A 27,079-nucleotide genomic window follows, 5' to 3' on the forward strand; every position below is an offset into this window, starting at 1 on the left:
TAGTAAAGAAGATAAGCTCTCTGCTATTACTTGTGGCTCTGGGCCAGACTGGTCTTCCCTTGGCTAGAGTGTTTATCCTAGAAGTTGCATTCCCACTGTTCCCAGCAGCCCTTGATATTCTAGCCTTTGTTGCTGCTGCCCAGAGGAATCTTTCTCTCATTTATATAGTTCTAAGGAACAATGTGAGAGAGGCTGTAGAAAGGATGAAAACTCTGTGCAAATAGTGGTGGTGGTACTTCTGTCAAAATACTATTGCCAAGTACAGTACTGAACAAGTGAGCACTTTTTTTGTTCTCTTCTAATTTTTTTCCTTTCTTTTTAAAAACATGTTATTTGTGTCCTTTTGGAATGAATTCATTTAATCTTGCAAGCCAGTCCCTGAGGGATTGGAAGCTATATCTGTAGTGAAGAAGAATGGATTCTACTTGAATGCTATTTCTTCCCTTTGTATAGTAGCTTTTATTTCCTGTCAAGTCAGCTTCAACTTACGGAGAGACTGTCAGTGAGAGACCTCCAAAAGCCAGACCTCCATTGTCAGGTTTTGCAAACTCAGAGCATGGCTTCCTTTATTGAGTCAATCCATCTGTAGTGCAGCGTTCAGCATTTCCTACTGCCTTAAACTTTACTCAGTATTTAGTAATTAGCATTATTATCCCCTGACTTCTTTTGCTACATCTTTCTTCACTAATAATGCAACTTAGGTTTCTTCTTAGATTGTCATTTCCATGGTAAAACACTATTCAGTGATCTGATTCCTGATCACTTAAGCTTACTCTCACTAAGTACTGCTATGTTTGTACTTTCCGTTTCTTCTTTTACAATTTCTAGCTTCCCCTGATTCACGATTCTCACATTTCATGTTCTTATTATATGTGCTGTGCAGCTTTCCTTTCACATCTGATCATATCGGCAACTGAATGTCCTTTCAACTTGAGTCCAGTTGCATCACCAGATATGGCATTATTCATACTACTTGTTTGCTCTTCCCCAAGAGCAGATAGAATGCCTTGTGACCTAAAGAACTTGTCTTTCATCACTGTTTCTTGCTTCATTTCAGTTCCTTTTTTCCCCTGTTTTAATTCCTTACTGAAAGTTCAATAGGTTTTTGTGGTTTTCTGCTCTACCCCAAGGCAATTTGAGAATAGGAGAAAAATGCTGGATCAGGCCAAAAACCTATCTAGTGCAAATGTCTCACCTTGGTGGCCAGCCAGCTACCTATGGGAAGACCACAAATAAGACATGAGTGCAGTAGCGCCTTTCTGTTTGTATTACAGAGCCACTGACATCGCGAGGCATATTGCATCTAATGGTGGCAATAATTGCCATCAGATTGGCATCAATTTATGGCAACCTTATGAATGAGAGACATCCAAGATAGTCTTGATAGCCTTATTAAAAATAAAGGTAAAGGCATGCATGTTTAGTCATAACTGACTGTAGGGAGTGGTGCTTGTCTCTGTTACTAAGCCGAAGAGCCAGTGTTGTTCAAAAAGGAATCTGGTGGTCATGTGGCCAGCGTGACTGCACAGAATACTGTTACCTTCTCACCGAAGTGGTACCTATTTATCTACTTGCATTTGCATGCTTTTGAACTGTTAAGTTGGCAGAAGCTGGGACTAGTGACAGGAGCTCACCCCATCATGCAGCACTTGGACTTTGAAATGCCAATTTTCCAATTTTCTTTAAGGGATATGCAATGCGTTTCTTGCTAATCAAGATGATTGGCTAACCCACACTTTTCTGCTTCAAGAAAATTTGCAATATCTAAAGACACAGTTGTTTTCACTTTAGCGCTCAAATGTTAATGAATAATGTGGTGTGTTTTCTTTCCAAGCGAGTTCGTTAAAGTACCTCTGAGGCTGGGGAGGTTCTTCATTTCTGAGCTTTCCACCTCTTGATGTCAAGAATTCAGCAGATGGTCTGTTCTTCAGAAATACTTGATGAAACTTTGTGTACATACCATAAATGAGGCTTATTTAATAAGAAAAATAAAACTTCCTCTTCTTCACTTGGGTCTTTAACAAGTCTGTGACAGTAAAGAAGGGTTGCTATCCTTGAATTATTTACTTTGGAGCAGTTCTACTGACAATACAGATGACTGTTAGCTAAATGCTCAGTATTGTACACATAATCTCAATCTAATGATGGCAACTCAATTTAGATGCTGAGGATCTAATCCAAAAACCATGTGTTGCCAGGAACGTAGCCAAGGGGAGGATCCGTGGGGTCCGGACCCCCCCCCCCTTCCACCTGGGCGGCCACTATGAGGAAGAGTGGGTGGGAGGGAGAGAGAGAGAGTGTGTGTCTAAGGTGGTGGTACTTAGTCTGGACCCCCCCCCCTTCCCAAAATCTTGGCTACGTCCCTGGTGTTCCTAAAGTGAGTATGAGCTAGTTGAGTAAGATATGTCACTGACTGCCAAGAATTCACCTTTGTATGTTTGCAAAATAGGAAATGAAAATAAAAATATAGAATGAAACCCTAAATTCATTTTGAAGTCAAGTGTACTTTCACTTATTTGAGTAAGTTATTCCACCACTTATTGTGATAGGCTTGCCCAATGAAGTACCATCAGAAATGGTCTTTGATTGCCTTGCCTTGTAGTCTACATAAAATTTCAGTTACTTCATGTTCAACCAATATATTTCCTTGGCCATTTTACAGTTGCTACCAGCATGGGCTTGTTAATTCCAAAATCCGTTGGCACTATCCACCAGGAAGAAAAATAGTTTTATTTCTTACCAGCCCTTCTTTTTAATTCCCTGAAGTGCTGCTCCTGATTTTCTAGTACAGTGCCAAAAGAATGTCCTGTAGGAAATATTCTGTGTGAATGCACTCTTGGCAAGGAGGCAGTCCTATAACTGTTTTCACTTCTTTTTCTTAACTTCAGTGCTGTTATGCTGTGGAAAAGGGCCCTTTCTTGAACTCTGCATTTTGTATGTCAGTGTACTAGAATGTAAGAAGAGAGGGTATTGCTGTAAAGAAATTTCAAAGAGGGTTTGATGCTGTATAAAATCAGAATTACAACAGATGCTTGAAAGCCTAAATGCTTTGCAAAAAGACAGAGTGGACAAAGGTATCCAGAGAGAAGCCGACACAGAAGGCACAAAAATACAAATAGAAAAGCTTGAAAGGCCCATCGGAGACACATACAAGGACCTATGTTTCTGGTGGGATTTCCACAGTAGGCTTCATTTATATGCCAGCACTTAGAAAAACTGTTTTCTGAAAGCCCTGAATTAACATATTATCGTGAGTTTGAAGAGGGTTTTTTCCCATTCTTTCTTGATTAATCTGAATAGGAAACACTTAAAATGTAGAGACAAATAAAATACTAACATCTCCCCACACACATATCTGTTACATTTTTTAGAAATAGTCCTGCTGGAATTAGGGACCGAGATGATTCTGTCATACAAAACTATTCATTTCAAAGCGTTTTTGTTCTTGCCTCTTTTTCAGTACAGGTGTTATAAATATCAAAAAAAATTCTGAGGCCAGGCTGTGCTCCAATATGCTACTTACTGTTTAGATATTAATTGGTGTTGAATTTTGTGTGTGATTTCAGAATACTTGGTTATAAGGACATAAGAAAAGCTGTTGTGGATCAGACTATCTAATCCAGCATTCACTTCACAAAGTGGCCAACCAGTTGTCTATGGGAATTCCATGAGGATGACATGAGTGCAATAGTACCCTTCCAAGGGAACCAGTGCTTTTTAACATACACATAAATGAGTTGGAATTAGGGATAGGTTCTGAGGTGCCTGGGTTTGCTAGTGATGCCAAATTACTTAAGATAGTTTGAATAAAACTGAGAAGACCTCCAAAGTGATCTCTCCAAACTGGGGTAATAAACATTAATCTGCCACCATCCCCATTCCCCTTGTAGGGATCCACTACCATCTTTCCTCCCAATCGTAAAATATTTCAGAGTACCAGCGTGGTGTCATACTCTCTCAGCCTCAGAGGGTGGCCAAGAAAACTCCATGATAGGTCATCTTAGGGTCACCATAAGTCAGAAAAGACTTGAAAGCACACAACAACAGCAACAAGCCCGCATATATCTTATTAATCTTTCAGACATGGGTCTGCATGCTAATATTCAATGTCATCCAGTGCAAACCTGCATGAGGAAAACAGAGCTTTGGAACTCTCATTTTTACTTGATGGTACCATCATTCAGTACAGGCTTATGTGCGATGAGCATTACTCTTCTTGTTAGAGATGTATTTTAATGTTTTAAACAACATCATTATTTTTAGTGGGTTCTGCATTTATTACGTCAAGATTGTGCCTTGGGCATCTTGACAATGTTTGTTCCATGTCAGATCTAGACTGTTATGATGGATAAATCCCCTAGAAAAGGTCGAACCTGGCAGCAGTGTTCACTCAGCTGAAAAACAAAAAGGTCAAAGTACTTGAGAGGCAGGTAAAGTAGGGCTGAAAGCCAGGCACTGCATACCAGTGTTAGGGGCTCATAATCACATTCTCTTAATTTTATTTGGACCAGTTACATGCATTAACATTGGCAGTTCATTTATTTTGTCTACTGCAAAAATGTCAGCCTTATTAAGCACTATGTGGTAATCCTATCCACTTCATTTCCCTTTTTTAATTGGACAAAATCAAGGTTGTAGTATTACTACCTTCTTTCATCATGGGTCCTATCATTAAATTGCTGACCATTGCTGAAGCTCGACATAATATGTCTAAAATAATTAAGCAGCAAAGCTGTAGAAAACAGGAGGCAAATGGTTTTGTTTTGTTTTGTTCACATCAGTGTATCTTGGAAATAAGTAAATTTGTTTAATCTTGCTTGTGAAGAGCCATGATAAACACTATTTTTGAAAATAATATAAACTTTTAAAATAAAAAATATACGCTTAATCAACTTGCTTCCATTTTCCAATTTCAGCTCTGACTGGTGTTACAAAACTCAAGAGAATTGATGCAAACTGGGCAGATCTCTAGGGGAAGAGTTGTTTAACAGTGAAACAGTCACCAATGCTCCTGTTTAAGCCCTTTTAATTTGGCCCTGATGGTATAGTTGTGAAGCTTTCCCTGTCTGTACTACATAGGACCTACTTAATAATGATATACCATGTAATCAGTCACACATATTTGTACTTTAATAAATGTACAAGTGTGCAAAGGTTTTTTTTAGAGAACCCCCCTCTTGCCAAGAAAATCTTGCCAAGAAAACACCATGATAGGTTTCCCTTAGAGTTGCCCTAAGTCAGTAATAGCTTGAAGATACACAACAACAATAACAACAAAGTAACTATCAATCATCTTTAGTTACATGAAATTCACAAAATATCTCTGCCAGACAAGCAAAATCTACAAACGGTTGATAGCAAAATAAACCACAAACATTGCATTTGTTACCTATAAACTGCAGATTTAGGACTAGAAGGCTTGTTGGTTTGTTTAATTGTTGTTTTCAGCATGAGACATGGTTAAACACAGTTATTTTGGATAAGTGTCACTGAGCTCAAGGGGACTTACTTTTTGATGGAAATGCATGGGATTGCACTGTAAATCAGCAAAAGCAAATCTAAATAACTAGCTTTTTATATTCTATGATCATTTATAAAATCAAAAGGAGGGAAGGGCTCATTAAAAGAAGAGCTTGCAGTGTTCTTGTTCCAGTGCTGTTACTTCCTTTCTGTAGATTAGTTCAGCACTATTGTAGTTTCTTTTAGAATCTCTTGTCATAGATAGTTATTGGGGGTAATCTGATTCAAGCATTCTATCGCTACCTGACATGTTGATTCTAGAAAGCATTGCTAGAGGATGTATATTTGGCCCAAAACACTTGTGCTACAGGTTGCGGCAAGTTTTTATCTTGAATCTGATGCACAAACTTTGATAGAAGCCATCTGAAGATTTTGTATGAGAGGTACCATCCATATGTAGACGATTTATTTAATAATAATACTTATTTATTTATACCCTGCTCTTCAGCCAAGGCTATCAGAGCAGCTTACAATTTGTTAATTAGACATTTCCTTGCCCTCAGGCTTACAATCTAAAAAAAGACAAGGCACAAAAGGAGAAGGGAATGGCAGTGGGGAAGGGGGAAAGTCCAGCAGATCTGCTCTCCCTCGGAGGCCTGTTGGAGCTGGCTTATCTTTCTCTCCTTCAAGATGGTGGATAAAGGGAGGGCTCTTCTTTTTTTCAGGCAAGGCCTGATGGAGCACAGTGCTGTCTTCAGTTAATTTAAGTGAGATGATGAATGGTCCTCAATATCCTAAAAGGCAACAGATGCTGTGTGATGTTGGATGCTAAGCAGGGTCATCCCTGATTAGTACTTGGCTGGGAGACTGCCAAAAATGCCAGTTGCTGTAGGCTATATTTCAAAGGAAGGAACTGGAAAAACTGCATATTCCTGTGAAATTCATGGGGTCACCATAAATTGACAAGCAACTTGAAAGCACACATGCACACAATGGATTTTTCAAAAAGGTACCTCAACTCATTTGTCGGATGACAGAGAACCAAATAGGTAAACCTTAGTCTAGACAAGATGGAAAGTGATAACATTTATTGTTTGTAGGTGATAACATTTATTGGAGTAATTGGTGTTGTATAAGGTTACACCTCCTTTGCTCTTGAAAGATTCATTTTTGCAACTTGTAGGGTTTTTTTTAATATCAACTCTGTAAATAAAATTTTAAGTAGTTTTTATTGAGTAAGATGCCTTTTGTCAATTTGCTAGTTTCAGCTATTCTCATTTAAGCTTGATTTTGCTATCGTTATCTTCCTTTTTGTAACATAAAAGTTCCTTTTAAAACTTTCCACAACCTCACATGGTAGAGAAGACAGCTTCCAGCTTGTTCACTGAGGTCTGTGTGTGTGACTGTGTCTCACCAGTGCTTAAGGATTTGCACTGTTTTATCCATTTGTCTCTAGTCATAATTCAAAGTACTTATTTCCTCTCTAAGATGTGAAATACTTTAAGATGACAGTATTTTAAAAGCTGCCTGTTATCATATGAATCTGTCTGTATGATAAAATCTTCCAGTGGTGTGCTGTTCAGGGAGACCAACATTTTTGGAAAAGATGGGTACCAGGCAGATAAGATCTTTTCCTGTGGTGCCAACTGGATTGTGGAATCTCTCTTTATCTTAATTTGGCAGCTACCCACAGTATGAAGTGCTTTGGGAAAGCTTGAAATATTCACTGTTTCCCTCTACAGTTTCTGATGTTTTTCTATAAGTGTACAGTTTCTTTTTGTTTGACTTCTTTTCTGATGCCTCATTTTCAGGAGAAATTTTTAGAGCCATACTTGAAGGCCTTTGTTAAGTGGAAAGGCAGAAACATATTAACTTGGATATTGACAGTAACTGAGCTTGCAAGTACTGTATTGCTGAACCAAGTGAATGATAGGGATGGAAAAACACATATTGGTGAACCTTCCAAAAATGTCAGAGTTTCTCTTAACAGGATTTGAAAGAATACACACGTATGCCAATTTGTTTTAGAGGAGAATATATGTGGAAGTTATATATGGTCGCTTTGAGAGACCTGTAATTGAGAACATTGAAAACATTATAGATACAGGAGCCCTTTACAGATTGCTCAGTTGGTAGAAATTAAAGATGATCAATCTGTATTACAAGAGTAATGATTATTAGTTTGGAATGCAAAGTTAACTGAATGCAAAATTAAGAAACAGATGGTGAAGCTTTGTTATGGTTTGTTTTGTTTCTGAGTGAAAGGATCATATGCAGATGTAAAAATGTCATTGCACTTCATAAACCTGGAAGCAAATAGGATTTATAGTTGTGCACATCTGTTTTGGGACATACTTAAAGGGTTAGAAGAATCAATGTTTTCAAATAAGTATATTTATCAAAAGGGTATAACTTACTTAACTATGGATCCTGTTAAGTATGTGGTTTAATGTACTGTGGAATTCAGTACAAAAAGTTGGCATATAAAGACAGCTGTATAAAACTACTGTTATTACGCGTTCAGAGCTCATATAGTAATTATATTGTTTAAATATCTGTCAAATAAAGGAACCTAATACAACTGAAAGATAGTAGATAGTAGGCGTGGGGAAGCAATCATTGTATTTTCCACTATTTGTAGATGTGAAATACAAAGGGATAAGAAAAGACAGAAGAAAAAGAGTATTCTCTGGAAGAAGTGGAAAGAGTATGTTTGACTTATGTGGTCCAATTTAGAAAACCAGAAGCAGCAGATGGATTGAATTTACATAGCTTTTTTAAAGTTAGAAATTAATGTTTCAAGCTAATTGTTTTTAACATTTGCTATCTAATTGCTTTATATGGGCTCAGTATAAACAATTTAGCTGTTAGTTTATGATAAATGTGTACCATTTAGAGAAACCAACAAGAATAGTCAAATGAAAAGGAATTTAGTGCTGAAGTGCTAACTGGGAGAAATGGGGAAAGTATGCAAAAAAGGCCCTCAACAGAGGGATAGTCTCTAAAAGACATCTGCTGTGTGTTAGTTTATAACCAGCACTCAGAAATTCTCCTGCCAATTCAAAATGTCTTCAGGGATCACTCAGCACTGTTTTCAGTGTGGACTTCAGTACTATCAGATGAGTAAGTTTTGTTTTGTCAAAGAAATTTATCATGGTGTGCAATTTTTGTTATTTATTTATTTTGCTTACATTCATTAGTAGAGCTTATTGATGTGACTGGCTGTGGTTCATTTTCTAGTCGCTGCAGCAGAGAACAAGCTTGCTCCACTGCGTGTTAGACTTTCACGTATTTAAGGATAGTTATATCACTTCTCAATTAGTGTATCTTTTCTCCAAGCTAAACAACCTTAAGAGGACAGCATTCATCTTCCTTCATTCTGCTGCAAACTTTCCTTTTCTCCAAGATCTCTCAAAATGTAGATAATGGCTCTATGTGCAAGTGTCTTTAGTACTCTTGGATGCAGTTTATCTGCTTGTGTGAACGTGAATACTTCTAGAGTTGCTAGGTACTCCTGTGTTACTTGTTTACCTGTTCTAAACTACAGTCCCATTACTACATCATTTGTTTTGTTTTGACCAAGTGAAGCATGCTTTTTTTTTTGGGGGGGGGGGGGAGACTGAAGCAAAAAAGGTGTTGAGCAGTCTCCTCCTTTTTTTGTTCTTCTTAGCATTTATCACCTTCCCTTCACAGTGTCCCTATCGTTTCCTTGTCCCTTCCTTTTGTTCTGAGACAGACAAAAACTTCTTTTATGGTTTTTGACCTTTGTAGCAAGTCAAAGCTTATTCTGAGCTTTAGCTTTTCTGACTTTCTCCCTATGAGGACTGGTTACTCATGTATATTCCTCTTTGATGATTTCCCCATTTTTCCATTTCTTGAATATGTCCCTTTTAAATCTCAGCAGGTCTTAAAGTTTGGTTTCTTTAGACACCTCTCACTTTTCTTTCTCAATAGAATTGTTTGCAGTTATGCTTTCAACAAATGTCCATGGACCATGAACTTCCTTCCCTTTGACTGTTTCTAACCATGGGATCTCATGCAGTATCTTCTTAAGCTTACTGAAGTTAGCTTTCTTGAAGCCCAGAATATATGTTTGGATTCCTCTTTCCTCTGTATAACAAATTCCAGATGCAGTCCCTCACACCCAGTGATCACACTACTTTCATCCCATTGATCAGTTCGTCTGTGTTGGTTAGAATCATGTCCAAAATAGCTGATCCCATTGTTATCTCCCCCAACTTTTGGACAATTAAATTCTCATCAAGGCAAATGAGGAATTTGTTGGACCTTCCAACAAATATCATAGTTTGACTTCCGATGAATATCAGAGTGCTAAAAGTCTGTCAGTAAAACTATATCTCTTCTTTGAGAATGTTTGATATATGTTTTAGGAAGGCATAATCCAAGACTTCACTCTGGCTTGACACTCACAATGATGTCACTGTTGATTCCCTTCCATTTAATTTTTACTCAAATGTTCTCAACCTCTTCTTCATGCTTTAAATCATGACATATAACAATATTCCTTTCCTGTTTGATGTATTTGTTTGGAATAAATTAGAAGACTCATCTGAACAGGTGCCAGTGATCAAATTAAAGTTAGTTTCTTGATATTCTCATTTTTCCTTCTTTTCTCCCATTTGTTTGGATATTACTTTTTTAAAAAGGATTAACCTGTATCCACCCCCCCCCCAAAAAAAAAAAATCCTGCAACACTTATCAGATCTAGCTAGCATAATCAGTGGTGAAGAGTCCTGGCAGTTGCTGTCCAACAATTGGAAAGATGCATGATTTCCACCCCATCTCTAGTGACATCCCCTCCCAGCAAAGCCCAGTATGATTGGGAAAACATAATACAGAATACAATATTTACTATACTTACAAGTTGGAAGAACGTGTAACATTTTGACAAGAGAGGAAATTTGTCATTTTGTGAATTGCCCTTGGGAGTGGATGGTTGCACATGTGCCTTTACAGAAATCTTTGCATCAGTAACATCTGTGGACAACATATCATCTGTTCATTGCTCTGGGGTGCTTCAGAATGAAATCCTTTTACATATATTACTTTATAAACTCCCAGAGATGTTCTTCCTCTAAACCTGGAGTTCTCATTTTCAGCACAACCCTACATATAGTTACTCCAAGGCAAGCTCTATTTAATTCAGTTCTGCTTTCAAGTAGATGTAGGTTTGCTGCCTCATTTATACTATTGTGGCTGTTATACATGCTTTCTACAAATTTGTCAAACCCATTTAAAAACAAAAATATGAAGACCCTTTCCTGAGTATGGCAGAAAAACAGGCTATTTACTATACATAAAGTTCTGATCCAAAACAGTGAAGGTGAAATCCACACGAGGAATCATAACCATGTTCAACTTCTCAAAATACATCAGTAAGGAAAAACATGGCAATCATTAGTACCGTATATACTCATGTATAAGTCGACCTCATGTATAAGTCGAGGACAGTTTTTGGATCCAAAATCATGGATTTTGATATGACTCATGGATAAGTCGAGGGGCTGGAGGATGTTACAAAAGATCTAAAGGAGGGGGGGGGGACAAAGCACCACTTCCCTCCCTATATCTCACTCTCTGGACCTATCCCAAGCATCAGTCTCAGCATGGAAAAGGGGAAACAAACCTCAGCGCGCGCATGCGCGCGCACACACTCTTCCCCTTACCAGAAGCATCTCCAAGGCTCATGGCTTGCGAAAAGGAGGACAGACCCCACTGTCTCTCTGCTTGTCACCCCCAGGACTCCAAGGTTCATGGCTTGCAGAAATAGAGGACAGACCTGTCTCTCTCTCTCTACTTTTCACCCCCCAGGACTCCCAAGGCTCATAGCTTGCAGAAATGGAGGACAAACCTTTCTCTCTCTCTACCTTTCACCCCCAGGACTCCCAAGGCTCATAGCTTGCAGAAATGAAGGATAAACCTTTCTCTCTCTCTACCTTTCACCCCCAGGACTTCCAGGCAAAACTGGGTACAAGCCAGGGCATACTTTCTGTGTGTTCCTTTCCTCAGCAAGTCAGCAGCAGCTTGTTAAGTCTGGCTGCAGGGGAAGGCTGAGAGGGAAACAGACAGACAGACAGACAGACAGACAGACAGACACACACACACACACACACACACACACACACAGAGAGAGAGCGGCACCGGGGCTTCAAACAGGGAGCCATTACAAGGCTACAGAGAAAGGTGGGCACTTTTTCTTTCAATAAATTTATTAGCATTAACTCATTGACCCTTACATAAGTCTACCCAGGATTTTGGAGTTCATTTTGGGGCATAAATTTTTTGACTTATAGTCGAGTATATACGGTATGTGGACCAGCCGGGAAAGAAGAAAGAAACTGAAAAAGAAACCACAGGAAAAGCAGTCCAGATCAGGTACTATGGCTGTATTGTGGTGTGCATCAAAGATAAGGAAAGATGGAGTCTGGCCTGTGGACCACAAGCCACCTGAAAGCCTCTTTAGGCTCCTCACATACCCAGTAAGTCCCAGCACTTTAAAAAAAGAAGTAGCCATAACAAAAACCTTCCCATACACCCTAGGCCCCAAAACAGAAAGCAGCAGCGGACTAGTAGTCACTTACAATTGTCTAGCTATTTCCCCCTGCAAGCTGCTGGGGATTGGTACCATATTTAAGGCCATTGGCTACTGTTCTAGCAGCTGATGGCACTAGTGCCAGGACCACCACATTTGACTAGCATTACTTTACACACTAGACTGAATATAACTTAATCTACTTTGACTTTTTTTAAAAAACACCCTTTTTGGTTCTAAAAAAAATCCCCCAAAACTAAAGTAACTGCTTTTTATGTAACAGAGCTTTTAAAACATTTTATTCCTGTGCTGTTTGAACTCTTCTTTGTGAAAGGTCAGACAGAGTTACAATAACAACATACTTGAGCTTCTTAAATCATAACTTCTAGCCTCATTTGTAGCACAGTATTGCTTCTGCTAATGGGAAAAAAACCCTTCTAGTCAGCAGCTGTTGCAAAAAATCTCTAGTGGGGATTTATTACTTTTGACTGCTTTATCGGTTTCCTTTGAATTCAACAAATGTTGATATCCTTAGGGCCTTTTATTATTTGGTTCTGATTATATATATACCACATTGTTTATATAGTGGTTTTCTTGCTAAGTTGCCAAGTGCTTTTAATTGCTGTTGTAGTTTTTCCATATGCATTTTAAAGGTTCAATTAAATGTAATTAGATTCTCACTCCCCACCCTGATCCTGCCCTTGCTTTTCTACATGCTATTGTAAATCATTTTTCACTGATTCTCAAGTTTCTACTGACTGTTCTCATTTCTGAAAACCTGACTTATGCAATTCCCTTGTGTAAAACTGATGACAAGACCACTTAGCTGATAACCTGAAGAGGAAACAATACAAAGTTGAAGGGTTGAGTACTAAATTTATTTCTGAATGCGGCTGAAAGACAGTCTATACATATTAATTTTTTGAAGGTGACAACATTTAGCATTGCAGACCTGGTGTTCAAGACAAAAAAATCTGATCTAAAAAGATTTTTACTATGAAATGCAGTAAGGAATTTAACATCTTTCAAATTTTTCTGTTAATGGAAATTATTCATATTTGGTAAGAATTCAATTCTGCTTTGTTAGTCTACTTTGTTAGTCTACTTGACCAGAATATTCTCAGTGATCAGCTTGAAAATAATTTGCTTAAAATGTTTTCGTTACCGTACTCCTGTTGTGTTAAAAATGTTCAACAAGATCCTTTTGCCTATTCATTTTCCAGTTTTTAAATTATAATAGAGGTCCAAAACACACTGCAAAAACAACCACTTGAACTACTCTGGCTCAGTGCTAGATTATAATGGGAACTGCAGTTTTGTGACACATTTAGGCACCTCAGTCAGAGAGATCTGGTGCCACAATAAACTAAAATTCCCACGATTCCCTAGTACTGAGCCAGGGCAGTTAAAGTGGTCTCAAACTGGCTTATTTCTGCAGTGTGTTTTGGACCAGAGCTAGTTTGTATCACCCCCCCCCCCAATGTCACTAAATAAACTAAATAAACAACCCAAAAGGAGTGGCTTAGAGTCCCCCCTTTTAGGCTGGATCGGGGCCAGGGCAAACAGATGCCCAGACCCAATCCAGCCAGATTCCTCCCCCGAAAGAAGCAGATAAGATCCATTCCTTTTTGGGGCGGAAAAAAGCTGCCCCTTTTCCCAAAGACCCAGCTTTTCCTCCCAAAAAGTTGCCATGCCCCCAAGCGGCAGAGAAACCGCCGACATATCATCGCCAGGCTTCTGTCTGGCTTGGGGGCACCAAGCCAGCGCCAAGCGGGACTAAATGGGCCATCTGTTTTGGCCCTTAGTTTCACATTACATATTTTAATTTGTTATTTTGGGGAACTGTCCATTTGGGACCAGTTTTAGTAATTGTAGATTATTTCTTATTCAACAATTTAATAATTAGTTATTGCTATTAATGATCAGTGGTGTTATTAATAAATTAATGTATAAAGTTATTGTACTGTGTGAAGAAGAAGGCTTTCATGGCTGGCATCCATAGTTTTTTGTGGGTTTTTCAGGCTTTGTGGCCATGTTCTAGAAGAGTGGTGAAATGTCAGGAATAAACTCTTCTAGAACATGGCCACATAGCCCGGAAAACCCACAAAAAACTATTATTGTAATATTTTAACATTAATTAAATGTTTTTCTTCACTCTTTAAAGTTAATGGATTGGCACTAAATGCTAATATTTTCAAGCTCTGACCATACTTAGACTTCAGAATCTTGCATCCAGAAAGAGATGCTTGGTGTAAAGATCTTTCCTTTTATGAATAGCTTTGACCATTCATTAATGACTTTGTTTAATGAACTTTTAGTACTGGTCTTATTAATTTAATTTAATTTAATTTAATTTTTTATTTTATTTAATTTTGTTTTAATTTTAATTTTTTGATTAAGAAGGAGTCCAGTTTTTGTTTCTAAATCTGTATCTGTTATCTGTTTCTAAATTTGTATCACATGGCAGTGTTTGGAGTTTTCAACATAGTTTGAAGAAAAATACCAAGGTGTATGTGTGTATGTGCTTCCAAGCTGTCTATTGACTTATGGAAACCCCATGAATTTTATAGGGTTCTTAGACAAGGAATATTCAGAGGCTGTTTCGTCAGTTCTTTCTTCTCAAATATAGCCTACAGCATCTGGTATTCATTGGTGGACTCCCATCCAAGTACGAACTATGGTTGAGTCGTCTTATCTTTAGATCAGATGGGATCTGTTGCCGAGAGAGAGTCTAAACCTGAGATTTTGGGGAGGGGGGGGGATATGGTATTCCAGTACCAAAAAAATTTAAAAATCATTTGATGGGAATTAAAATTTTCCAAGCTCTGCTTTGAACAAGAAAAAGGAAACTTTTGTAAGCTCTGTTATCAAAATCTTTCATATATGGTTTTATAAATTCTACTCCAACCAGAGTTACATTTCCAAGGTAAAAGTAGATTTTTCCAAAGCTTTTCTGGTTTTAGTGGGTTGCTCCAATTAACCAGTGTCTCTCAGTAGCAATAAATTATTTCTTTGTTTTTATTTTAAATTGTGTTTCACTTTTTCAGCAGTCAGTGTCATGGACTCCTCCCTTAGCCCCATATAATAATGATCAAAATGCTAAAAATATTTTGGGAAGATGATAATACTAGTAGTAATAATAGAGAACAACAGGGCAAACTATGGCCCGTTACAGACGGGCGTATAGTATGGACTGGGTCCGTACTAGGGTTAGAAAGGGGCGTCCTTTCCAGACGCCCCTAACCCTAGTACGGATCGAGTCCGTACAAAATGGCGGCGCCCGTTCCACACGGGGGCTGCCATTGCTACATCACCACCACGCCGCCTCCAAATGAGGCAGTGCGGTTGTGATGTACTGGCGCTGCGCCAGGGCACATAGAGCGCCCTTTCTGCAGCGCCAGAAGGAGCTCCAAAACCTTTAGACAGCTGCGCCAGCGATGCAAGGCAGAAAGGGGCCAAGCAGCCCCTTTCTGCTTGTCCCCACCGCCATCGGGTGTCCTTGGGGCATGAAGCCCCAAAGACACCCCTTTCCAGGCCAAGGGGAGCAGCCTTTTGCCGCTTCCCCACGGCCTGGAAAGTGGTGGATCGGGGCCCCAGAGGCTGCCGTTGTGGCAGCTGAGGCCCCGATCTGGCGGGGAAAGGAGCGCCTACAGGCCGCCCCAAAGGGGCGGTCTGTAACGCACCTATCTGAGCCTATGTACTCAGAAGCAAGCAAGTTTAATCACACATACAAATTTAAAATTATGGAAAGCTATTGTATCCCAGTCATGGTTTCAAGGTCTTCTTTGGGAGAGGAGGCAAAGATAGTAAAGATGGAAGGAAGGAGGTAGAAAATGATGGTGAGTGTAACCATAGAGGGAGAGAGAGGATGAGTTTGAGCAAGTTAATGTAGCCAAGAGACTAGAGGAGGTGGGAGAAAGGATGAGGGAAATGCAGCTAGATAGAGAAGCAGGGAGAAGATGTGAAATTGGGGCATGTGAGGAAGGGGAGAAAAAGAGAAAGAGGAGGAAAAGAGAAGACCAACAGTTTGGGATGTGTGAGGAGAGAAGATGAACGAGAGACAGAAAGGAAGGAGAAGCTGTTTACCTAGATCAGTATAGAAGAGAATGAGAAGGAGGACAAGAAGGAGTGGATCTGAAGAACAAGAGAGATGATGAATGGAGGGATGGAGAAGAGAAAGAAGATGGAATAGAGGACATTTAGCCAGATGTTTGGTGGGAAGGGGAGAAGTAAAACCAAGACGTGACAGAAAAAGAATCAAGTGCCTAAGTAAAACTGAAGAAGAGAGACATCCACACCAGGATTTTTTCTAATAATAGTGTAATCCACATGACTTTTCAGACCAAAGAAGGAAAATGTACAGATGTTTCCATCATTTGTTAGGGTGAAGAAGGTCGGAACTGGGATAATAAACTACAAAACAGAAGAAGCTGCAAAACAATAATTCTGTTATACCATAGTCAGTGACTCCTGAGGCAGCTTGATACACTGACCATTGCCTCCATTTGATACCTAGTGCCAGCGACAAACTTTGTGTTTGAGGGAATAGGACGAGGTGGTCAGGCAAGGCTTCTGGAGAATCTACAGCAGTTACTTTAGAACAATCATCAGGAAGAGGGATCAGCATCATACAATAAAAAGAAATACTTTGTTTTCAAAAAATCCAAGCACCTGGAGAAGAGGAGCCAGGCTGTGAGATCTGAGAACCATAGTATACTCTAACCCTGTGAATGGATTCTTCACTGAACTGTACATAGCACAATAAAGTGTTTATTTCAGTGTGCTGTTATTGGAGTGTTTGATTTGAGAATATAAATCTAAACTTCAGTCAATTGTAAATTTCAGTGTTTGGCTTGGATTAGTTTTTCTTTCTCCACCTAATTTATGTCGCATGGAGATTGTGAGGATGGATGTCAGGAAGAATTGTAAAACACATGGTATACAGAAATCTAGTATATTCTTGTATGTAAACCTTCTGCTAGAGGTATTGCTCTGAAATACTAAATATATTTCTGTTTTGTATTTCAGCGATGTGCATATTGCAAGCACCTTGGAGCCACTATCAAATGCTGTGAAGAGAAATGCACCCAGATGTACCATTACCCATGTGCTGCTGGAGCTGGCACTTTTCAGGATTTTAATAACTTTTCCCTCCTTTGCCCAGACCACATTGACCAGGCTCCACAAAGATGTAAGTAGCAGCTGTGAACCAAGTGAAGTTACAAAATTAGTTAATGTAATATACCATAGGCTGTTGTCCAAATATTTTTAGTTATATCAAAACAATTCCTGAATTTGGGCATCCCTCGATGCAATTACTAGCCTTTATGTACACTTTTCTATATCAGCTCTCTCTGCTGGTCTTGTATCTCTTTTTCTAGACTTCTTTCCTTCATCTGAATATTTTCTCTCCCAGCTTGCACATTCCTCCCTGCCCTCAAAATTTCCCTTGGTCTGATAATATTTGGAAGTGAATAGCTTCTGCTTTTCTATAATCCTTCAGTTTGTATTCCTCTTTGTGGGCCCTTCTGTCTGACAGGCTTTTTAGAAGATCTGAGAAGTACATCTGATTAAGTTAGGTTTGCCTGAATATCCTGCTTGTCTGTAACATTTAGGCAACTCAGTAGATCACAACCTTTATGGAAGGAGAGAGTTTATGATTGTGAGAATTGATGTGATATGCTAATGTATGTGCAGGTGAGGAATATCTAAACTTTTTAGAAAGAAGTTCATTAAAGTGATGTTAGGTCTTTGATGTAATAACTAAATATATCTTATATAGTAATTGACTACAGGCAGTTTCCTAGTAACTGCTAATATTGTACAAGTGTTTCATCCTTTGCATTAAAAGTGGTTTAGGGTGAACGATGAAAGGATAAGTAAGGGTAGTAGCAAAGAAAAACATTGATGTATATGTGCTCTGTGCATTTTTACCACACTTTAAAACAAAAGAGTCTATTACTGGTTATTTTGATGTTGATGAAATAGAGAGCCTGCAGTTCTGTACACAACGACTTGGTGTGAAAGATAAAATAGACATGACAAAGGAAAATTCTAATTTTTGTTAAAAATGAACAGTGGGATGAATTTTAAATCCTTCTAGTTTTCCCAATCAAAATTGCCACATCCTCCAGATATTTCAATTTATCCCACTGCCAGGAAAACCACAACCTCAAGGTATCTTTCTTGGGTTTTTTTTGTTGTTGTTGTTTTTGGCTCTGGGGAACTGATAGCAACCTGGTAGATGGGATTCAACACATTTGCTGCACTGTGCTTTGTGACTGCACTCATTCACATGCTCTCTTTTTAATGTGAAAACTTTTTAATAAAAATTTTTAGAACCCATGTCCAGGTTAATCCATATGTAGGAAAACATTTAAACCTGCCTATTAATACCCTGTTAACATTAGAGGTTATTGTCAGCAATCATGTCCATTGTAAGACCAAGGTACTTTTTTTTATTTATTTATTTACTGTATTGTCACCTATCTTCCAAGATTATGATCTGCCCAGGGCAGTTTAAAATTTAAAAATTTCAACTGATGTTAGTTGAAGCAATTTATACCCTTTATTATTATTAATTTATAAATAAATAATGAAAGAGCATTGGAGATGAAGGTTCTGACCCAGGCTTTTCCTGTGGAAGTCTTTCTGGCTACTGTGTCTGGTATGAAGTGTGAAATGGTGTGAAGACCATTTCTTTGCTTTTCCATCTTCTAGCTCTTCACCTCTGTCATGAGGTAGAGTGAGGGAGGTTGCCCCCCCCCCCCCACTTATCTCAATTGTGGTACCTTTGCCTCTGCCTGGTCTTGTGCCCACTGTTCTTACAATATTAGTATATTAATCTTCCTTCTGTATTCAAACTTGTCTTTAATAGTAACAGAAGTCAACTTGCTAATACCAATTTTATTGAGTTTAAGAATTGTGTGTCAGCATGCTGTATAAAATATCTCGGTGCATTGCATGTTTTCCTATGGAAACTAATTATGCTTTTAATTGTTGTATAAATTTTCTATAATATTTTGCTGGCTTGTAGAATTGCTGTCTAGCATTAGAATAGTATTCTGATATAATTTATTTGTATATTCCAAAGCTGTAACCAAGTTTACTTTTCTTTCTGAAATGAGACATGTCTCTTCTTAAAGTGATGCAGATTCTGTTAATTTGCAGCAAAGGAAGAAGCAAACTGTGCAGTTTGTGATAGCCCTGGCGACCTCTTAGATCAACTTTTTTGTACTACCTGTGGCCAGCATTACCATGGGATGTGCCTGGATATACAAGTGACACCTATAAAACGGGCAGGTTGGCAGTGTCCTGATTGCAAAGTGTGCCAGAACTGCAAGTAAGGAAGAGTGGTTTTGTTGTGTGCTGAAATAAAATACAAAGGTTTCACTATAAGATAAATTAATGAGAGAAAAAAAATACTTTGGAGAATAGAAACTATAGAAAACCTGCTGCTTTGTGCTTTGGGAAAATAAAATCTATATAAGGTGGTGATAAGATGAACCGACAGAAATGGGAGGAGCAGAACTGCAGCCCATTAGTATTGGATAAAGACATAAAGGATGAGACAGAGATAAGAGCTGCAAATGTTTTTGTTGTGTAAATGAGAGGATGAGTGCTTGAAGGGGGGGGGAGGTATGTGGAATTACTCCTTCTTTTCAGCTGTTTATAACCAAACCAGATTTTCTTCCAGACATCTTAGTATGTAGGTTCTTTCAAGTTCATATTCCCCTAAGTGCCTTCCCACCTGTTCCAGCCTGTTGGGCCTCAGAAATGGATTCTGAGATGTGAAAAGTGAAAAAAAATTCTGTTGGTACTGGTGGCCGATAGTGGATCTTGTTTATTTATGGGCTATACCATTGTATATTGGAACCCATAGCTGAATTCTCTTCTGATAAGGTGACGGGGCTTAGTATGAAACAAGGGCCATCCCACCTACCTAACTTAAACAACTGGACACCTAATGTTCTTAACAAAATCAGTGGGTCCGTATGGTCCTTAATATTTGTTAGGACATATGTGAATACATCATAAATGTAATGTTTTTTGTTAGTTCTTACATTAGGTAAGCATGAAGGTTTCTAGTAGCAAAAATTATTAAGATTTGTATATTGCTTGTACATTATTTGATAGAGTTTAAGGCTGTTACGTTCAGCTAACTTTTTGCCAAGTGATGGTTTCTTTTAAAATATTTTTTTCCTTTCTACCCAATAAAACTTAAACAACAAACATGTTTCTTAGGCATTCTGGAGAAGATAACAAGATGCTAGTATGTGATACGTGTGACAAAGGATACCACACTTTCTGTTTACAACCAGTTATGGACTCTGTACCAACAAATGGCTGGAAATGCAAAGTGAGTATAAATATATTTTAAATTTGGAACTTCATATAATAAACATGTTTTTTCATATTCTTTCTTCTGTGGAGTCCCAGTTACCTCAGTTCTACTCATGACTAAATTATTGATTGCATTTTATTATTTTTTATTCTCTCCTACTGAATTTCTTAGGTAATTCCTGTTTTAGATTTAGAAATCATGGATTGGATTCTGATTTAATCACACTTAAAGGATACCCATTTAATTCAATTGGACTTGTTAGTCATAGCCAAAGTCCCATTGATTTCAATTGATCTTCTCTTAAGACTCATTAAGTCTAACCCCATTGGATTTCTGAGCAAAGTTATATTAATTATATTACTTAGAGGAAAGTATCTTTTGACATTGCTAAATTACCTGTATTTACCAGATTAGGATTCTGCAACTCTGTTTGCGTTCATTTAAGTTTAACAACAATATTATACTTAAATAACATAATAAAATAATTAGCATGAAGGAGACACATAAGTCAGTTTGACCACTTATAAAGGTTCACCTTTAATTTTCAAAAAATGATACTGTCAAGATGCAAGCAAGCAATTTCTTTAGAAATAATAAAATATAACTCTAAGTAAGTACAGTGTATGTTGTATACTATAGATCACGGCATCCTCTTAGACTGCCTGAGGGGGTTAGGTATCGGGGGCACTGCTTTGCAGTGGTTCCGGTCCTTCCTCTCAGGCAGGTCGCAGAGGGTGCTACTCAGGGACTGTAGCTCCAGTAAGAGGTACCTCACTTGTGGGGTTCCTCAGGGGGCTATTTTGTCCCCAATGTTATTTAACATCTATATGAAGCCGCTGGGTGAGATAATACGGAGTCATGGTGCTGGGTGTTATCAGTACGCTGATGACACCCAAATCTATTTCTCCGTGTCTCGTTCGTCGGCCTCGAATTCCGATGGCATCTCTTCTCTCAATGAATGTCTTCAGGCAGTAATGGGCTGGATGAGGAAAAACAGATTGAAACTGAATCCAGACAAGACAGAGGTGCTCATGGTAGCGGCCCCGAAACCAAGAATTGGGTTGCAACCTCCAGCCCTGGATGGGGTCACACGCTCCTCCAGTGACTGTGTTTGCAGTCTGGGGGTGCTCCTGGACTCGTCGCTCCTGATGACAAATCAGGTAAATGCGACGGTCAGGAGTGCCAGTTATCAGCTTCGGCTGATACGCCAGCTGCGCCCTTTTCTGGAAGTAAGGGATCTCGAGAAGGTTGTGCACGCGCTGGTAACCTCACGCCTTGACTTCTGTAATGCGCTCTACATGGGGCTACCCCTGTGCTTGACTCGGAAATTACAGCCGGTTCAAAACATGGCAGCCAGGCTTGTCTCAGGAACATCTAGGAGGGACCACATTACTCCGGTTTTGAGGTCCCTCCACTGGCTGCCTATCAGCTTCTGGGCCCAGTACAAGGTGTTGGTTATCACCCGTACATTCCGCCTCGCACCCTCAGAACATCTGGGCAGCAAATCCTGAAGGTGCCTGGGGCTAGGTTGGCTGCTACTGCCAGAAGATCTTTTTCCACAGCTGCCCCAGCCCTCTGGAATACGTTGCCCACGGAGCTCCGCTCATCTACCACCCTGGCCCAATTTAGGAAGGGCCTAAAAACCTTCCTATTTAATCAGGCATTCCCCGACTAAACATCCTGTGGGCCTCCCTCCTCTCTCGTGGCCGTGAGGTTGGGCTAAGGGGTTTTTTTTATTGTTTTTAAGGATTGTTATTGTTAATGTATGTTTTTAATCTTGTATCTTGTTTGCGCTTCGGTGCATTTTGTTAGCCGCCCTGATCACCCGGAAGGGCGGGGTACAAATAAAAATTTTATTATTATTATTATTATCACCTTTAAAGCCCTAAATGGCTTGGGTCCAAGCTATCTCAGGGACCGCCTCCTCCCGTACAATCCTCCCCGCGCTCTCCGGTCCTCTGGGAAGAACTTACTGCAGCCTCTAAAATCTAGGCTTGCGGCGACCGCCCAGAGGGCATTCTCTGCTGTCGCCCCCAAACTCTGGAACGACCTGCCAGATGAGATCCGTCAGTTGACATCATTAGACAGCTTTAAAAAAGCTGTCAAGACGGATCTCTTCCGGCAGGCCTTTCCAGATTAACCATCCCGGCCCAGGTTCCCTGATTCCCTCATTCCTCCCGTGGCCCCATCTTAGTGATGGTTGAAGATCAACAGAGGGATATCAGGGGTTTTAGTTTTTAATTGTTGTTTTTATGCTTGATATTGTGTTTTTAATATGTTATACTGTTTAATACTGTCTTAAGGGGGGAGGGATAAAGTGTTTTTAATTGTTGTATTTTATATTTTACTGTTGTCAACCGCCCGGATTGGTTTCCCATAGGGCGGTATACAAATTATTATTATTATTATTATTATTATTATTATTATTATTGTGTGTGTGTGTGTGTGTGTGTATAGACACACAGACACACACATATATCTTTCTACGGCTTTTGAAGCCATAGGGAGCTGCTCCTCAGTCCATTCCATTTGGCATTTACTGAAAAATGCATTTCATGTTACAGTAATGGAGAGTCCTTTATGCAGAGAAGCCAGCAATTATTTCCATTATATTTATGTCATCAAGAGGTAGCATACCATCTGTTCAAATTTAACAAAGGCTCTTAGTGTCTTTTCCTGCACAGAGGTGTCAAGTATGAGCTCCTCTGTGGTGAGCGCTTCTATTGGAGGTTTCTGCATAAAGACTAAAGATTCTGCTGGTAAAGAGGAACGGCACCCAACAAAAGTCATCTTGAATGGAGGTGCTGGTGTGGGCTGATAAGTTTGGCTTCTTTTACTTCTTTATAAATGAATTTTGATTTTTTTTTCTAGCAAGCAAGGAGCATGCTATACAATAAGTGTATTTCTCGTAGTATGATTAACAGAAAGTTTTACTTCTTGTTTTCAGAACTGCAGGGTATGTGCAGAATGTGGTACACGGACCAGTAATCAGTGGCATCACAACTGTCTTATGTGTGACAGTTGTTACCATCAGCAAGACAACCTACCCTGTCCTTTCTGTGAAAAATCCTCCTATACAGATGGACAAAAAGACAAGTTGCATTGTCACATGTGCAAAAGGTAAAAAAGACAAAGCTTCATATTAAATCATTATGTAACTCTTCTGGGTTTTTTTTTAATGTATAGTCTGAAAACTGGTTTGTTAAGGTTGGTTTATTTTACCTTTTTCGTTTCTTTTGGTAACAATTTTGTGGCATCCACATGTCACTGACTCTAAACCCCATTAATATAATGCAATAAGTGTGCATACTGGTAATTGCTAGCAATAGCACATACATTTCTATAATGCTTATCATTGAACTCAGCCCTCTCTAAGCAGTTTACAATCTGTAAGCCAATTGCCCCTAACATGCTGGGCACTCATTTTACCAACCTACAAAAAGATGGAAGGCTGAGTCAATTTTGGAGCCCCTGGGATCAAACTCATAACCGTGTGGCTGCAGTACTGGCATTTAACCATTGCACTACTAATTGCTAGTTAGTCATGAGTTTCACCTCAAGGTTCTTTCCATCATATAGAAATAACTATCCAAAAAGTAGGATAATGCATCCAAATGCATCTGAGGAAGTAGACTTAAGTCTGTAAAAGCTCATGCTTCCATCTGCTTTCTTTTAGTTAGTCTTAAAGATGCTACAAGAACTCTCTACATACTGATTCTACAGACTAACATGGCTATATCTTTGTATCCCAAAAAATGTATTAGTTGCCTTTTAAGAAATTGTGTGTGTATGTGTCCAAAGCATAATGTTGTTGTGTGCTGTCAAGTTGTTTCTGATCTATGGCAACTCTAAGGCAAACTTATGTTTTTTTTAGCAAGATTTGTTCAGAGGGGGTTTACCATTACCTTCCTCTAAGGGTGACAATGTGATTTGTCCAAGGTTTCCATGACCACATGGGGATTCGATCCCTGGCTGTACAGAGTTCTCGTACAACATCCGAAGTACTACACCATTCTGGCTATAAAGCATGATATTACTATTAGTAAATGTGGCATGTTACAGCACTTTTGCAAGTGAAATAGAGTCATAAATTTCTGAACCCCTTTGAATTTGAGGTGATCCATGATGCTGAGAAAATTGGTGTCATTCTGTCTGTCTGTCTTTCTATGTCTGTTTGTCTTTCTTTCGTACAATAAGAACAGGTTTTTTCAATAAATTGGTGTTAATCCTTCCCCCCAACTATTCTTTTCAGGTGGATTCACATAGAATGTGACAGACCTTCTGATAATGAACTGGATATTCATCTAAAAGAGTACATCTGCAGTCTTTGCAAGCATTCAATAGTGGAAGAGGAACATGAACAGTCATGTAATGTGATGGCAATTGGCCAACTTCTTCCTGAACCTGGCACAGGTAAAGGTTTCTCTTTTTCTTTTTTTGATCTGTTCTGTGTCTACTGTTCATCCTTCATTTGGATTTTGAAAGAACTTTTTATGAGGGTTATTGCTGTCATTGGTACATTACACCTCCACCAGGACAATGAGGACTTTTTAAAAAAATATAAAACTGTGTAACTCGGACTGCATGGTAAAAGCTTTGAGGAAATAGCCAGAAAATGTCTAGCATAAATCCATCTCTCATGTCTGACACAAGCTCACTCAAACCTAATTATGGAACTGTTCTCATCTTTTTAAAAAATAATAGAACTAAAAGCAGAACATATTACCAAGTGAAAGAAAATAATATTACAGAAGATTTGCCATGGTTTATACAGCAAAAATATAGAATATACTTTCCTCTCACAGCAAGAGTACCCGTGTCATTTTAACTACAAAGAAAAATGTGAAGCTATTATCTGAATGTACTTATGCCATACCATACACCCAAGAGATCATTTTTGTACAAAGATCTTATATTTGAACAGTATAAATGATCTTTTTCCTTAAATTGAAGTTAACATTTCTCCTTAATGATGTCTCTGTTTCTAAGAGAAGCAGATTAATCACTGAATTCAGTGGCACTCCAGCGGTTACAGTAGTTTTGAAGTTTGCTAGGCCTTTTTGTATAAAAAGGGATTTTTATTGTGTCTTTTTACAGTAATGTCTTCTATGCGTCTCTTTAGAAGGTACAAATTTAATATTCTTGTAGAGATTATCCATTTTAATTAGTTTTTCTCATAGGACACTGTAATACTGAATTTTCTGTTCTGTTTTTAAAGTAGATTTCTGGTAGATAATACAGCAGGATTTTGTCTACTTTGCATTTTGGAATAAATTGAATTTGTCACAACCACTGGACCATTGTTCAGAATGATATGCTGTCCTCCCAGGGACTTCTATGGGGGCGGGGGGGAATAGTTGTTCCTGTATGAATAGAATAAGATGAGAGGTAGGGATAGCATTACTTCAAGACCACCAAGGCATTTAGAACCACATTTTGAACATCGGTGCATTGCTTGGAGAGCCAGTGTGGTGTAGTGGTTTGAGCATTAGACTACAGCTCTGAAGATCGGGGTTTATATCCACATTTGACCATGGGAAAACACTGGGCAAGTCACATTCTCTAAGTCTCAGAGGAGGGCAGTGGCAAACCCCTTCTGAACAAATCTTGCCAAGAAAACCCTGTGATAAGTTTCTTTTGGGGTCACCATAAGTGAGAAACAACTTGAAGGCACACAGTAACACACATTTATTAGGGTTGGGGCTAAACTTTCTAGCTGATTGGCACAGGCTTTACCTTGACATGGGGTAGCGACATGCATAGGTTAAAAGTGATCCCTTCTAAGTTTCTAAGTGGCCACCTTCTAAGTTTTTAAGCAAGGCTGTTTTTTATGTTCATCTGGATTTTAAAAGGGGAAGTGGACTGGAACAGAATTGTGAGTCAGTGGTGTCCCACATCAGGGTGTCACCCAGTGTGGGAGGCGGGGCTTTGAGGCAAGGCTTCAGGGGGCAGGACCAAAATGGCACACCCAAGTAAAGCCAGGCAGGGAGGGAGGGGTGCCCCAGGTCTCCCTTTCCCTGCCTGGCACAGCTTTACACTCGAGTAAAACACACTGGGAAGAAGGGGTGCCCTGGACTTCTCCCTCCCTGCCATGCACCTTGGCACCCAGCAGGGAGGTGTGGGGGGGGGCACTCAGCCAGGTGTCATCCCTCTTTTGAACTTAGAACTAAATTGTACTGATTTGTCTGTCATAAATATATGATGGTTTGAAATTGTCACACAGCCAGAATTTTATGCCACAATTTGCAGAGTTGGATGCCATAAACTGCCTAAGTAGAAATCTTTCTCCAAAACTTGTTAATTATTTATCAGTTGTAGCATTCCCATTAAAGCATTGTGGGAGCATTTTGATCAATATATTTCACAGGATGCATACTGGGGCTTTTCACATTGGTAGTTTGGTGTGGGATTCAATCATTAAATCTGAATACTGTGTTGATTCTTTAGAAGGAGTTAGTGTTACGAACATATCAAGGAGATTGCAAGAATGAGTTCCATAGTTTCAGGGCAAAATATAATTAAGCTTTATCTGAACAGGGTTTTCATAATATTTCTACGCAAAGGTTTTGAAAAGCAGTCCTTGGTTTTACCATTTTATATAAGGGGTGCCACTTTATCACATCATTGTATATAATGGGACTTGAGCATCCATGGATTTTGGTATTGACAGGGGGTCATGGAACCAAACTCAAGTGGATATCAAGACCCCAAGTGTCATCCTA

The 27,079-nt window shown here is 39.0% G+C and overlaps 1 protein-coding gene across 4 annotated transcripts in view; it reads left to right on the plus strand.

Moving 5' to 3' along the window:
- KMT2C (lysine methyltransferase 2C) overlaps positions 1 to 27,079 on the plus strand; it is a 192,561-nt gene that overhangs the window by 76,657 nt on the left and 88,825 nt on the right. For all 4 annotated transcript variants that reach the window (XM_089533592.1, XM_089533593.1, XM_089533594.1 and 1 more), the window contains exons 7-11: positions 17,042 to 17,204; positions 19,184 to 19,355; positions 20,258 to 20,372; positions 23,305 to 23,477; positions 24,610 to 24,770. In XM_089533592.1, the coding sequence (XP_089389718.1) occupies positions 17,042 to 17,204; positions 19,184 to 19,355; positions 20,258 to 20,372; positions 23,305 to 23,477; positions 24,610 to 24,770 (784 nt within the window). The remainder of the gene's footprint in view (positions 1 to 17,041; positions 17,205 to 19,183; positions 19,356 to 20,257; positions 20,373 to 23,304; positions 23,478 to 24,609; positions 24,771 to 27,079) is intronic.

The sequence above is a fragment of the Sceloporus occidentalis genome, unplaced genomic scaffold (assembly GCF_023333645.1).
Source record: "Sceloporus occidentalis isolate IW3139 unplaced genomic scaffold, rSceOcc1.0.p SCAF_7, whole genome shotgun sequence".
Taxonomy (NCBI): domain Eukaryota; kingdom Metazoa; phylum Chordata; class Lepidosauria; order Squamata; family Phrynosomatidae; genus Sceloporus; species Sceloporus occidentalis.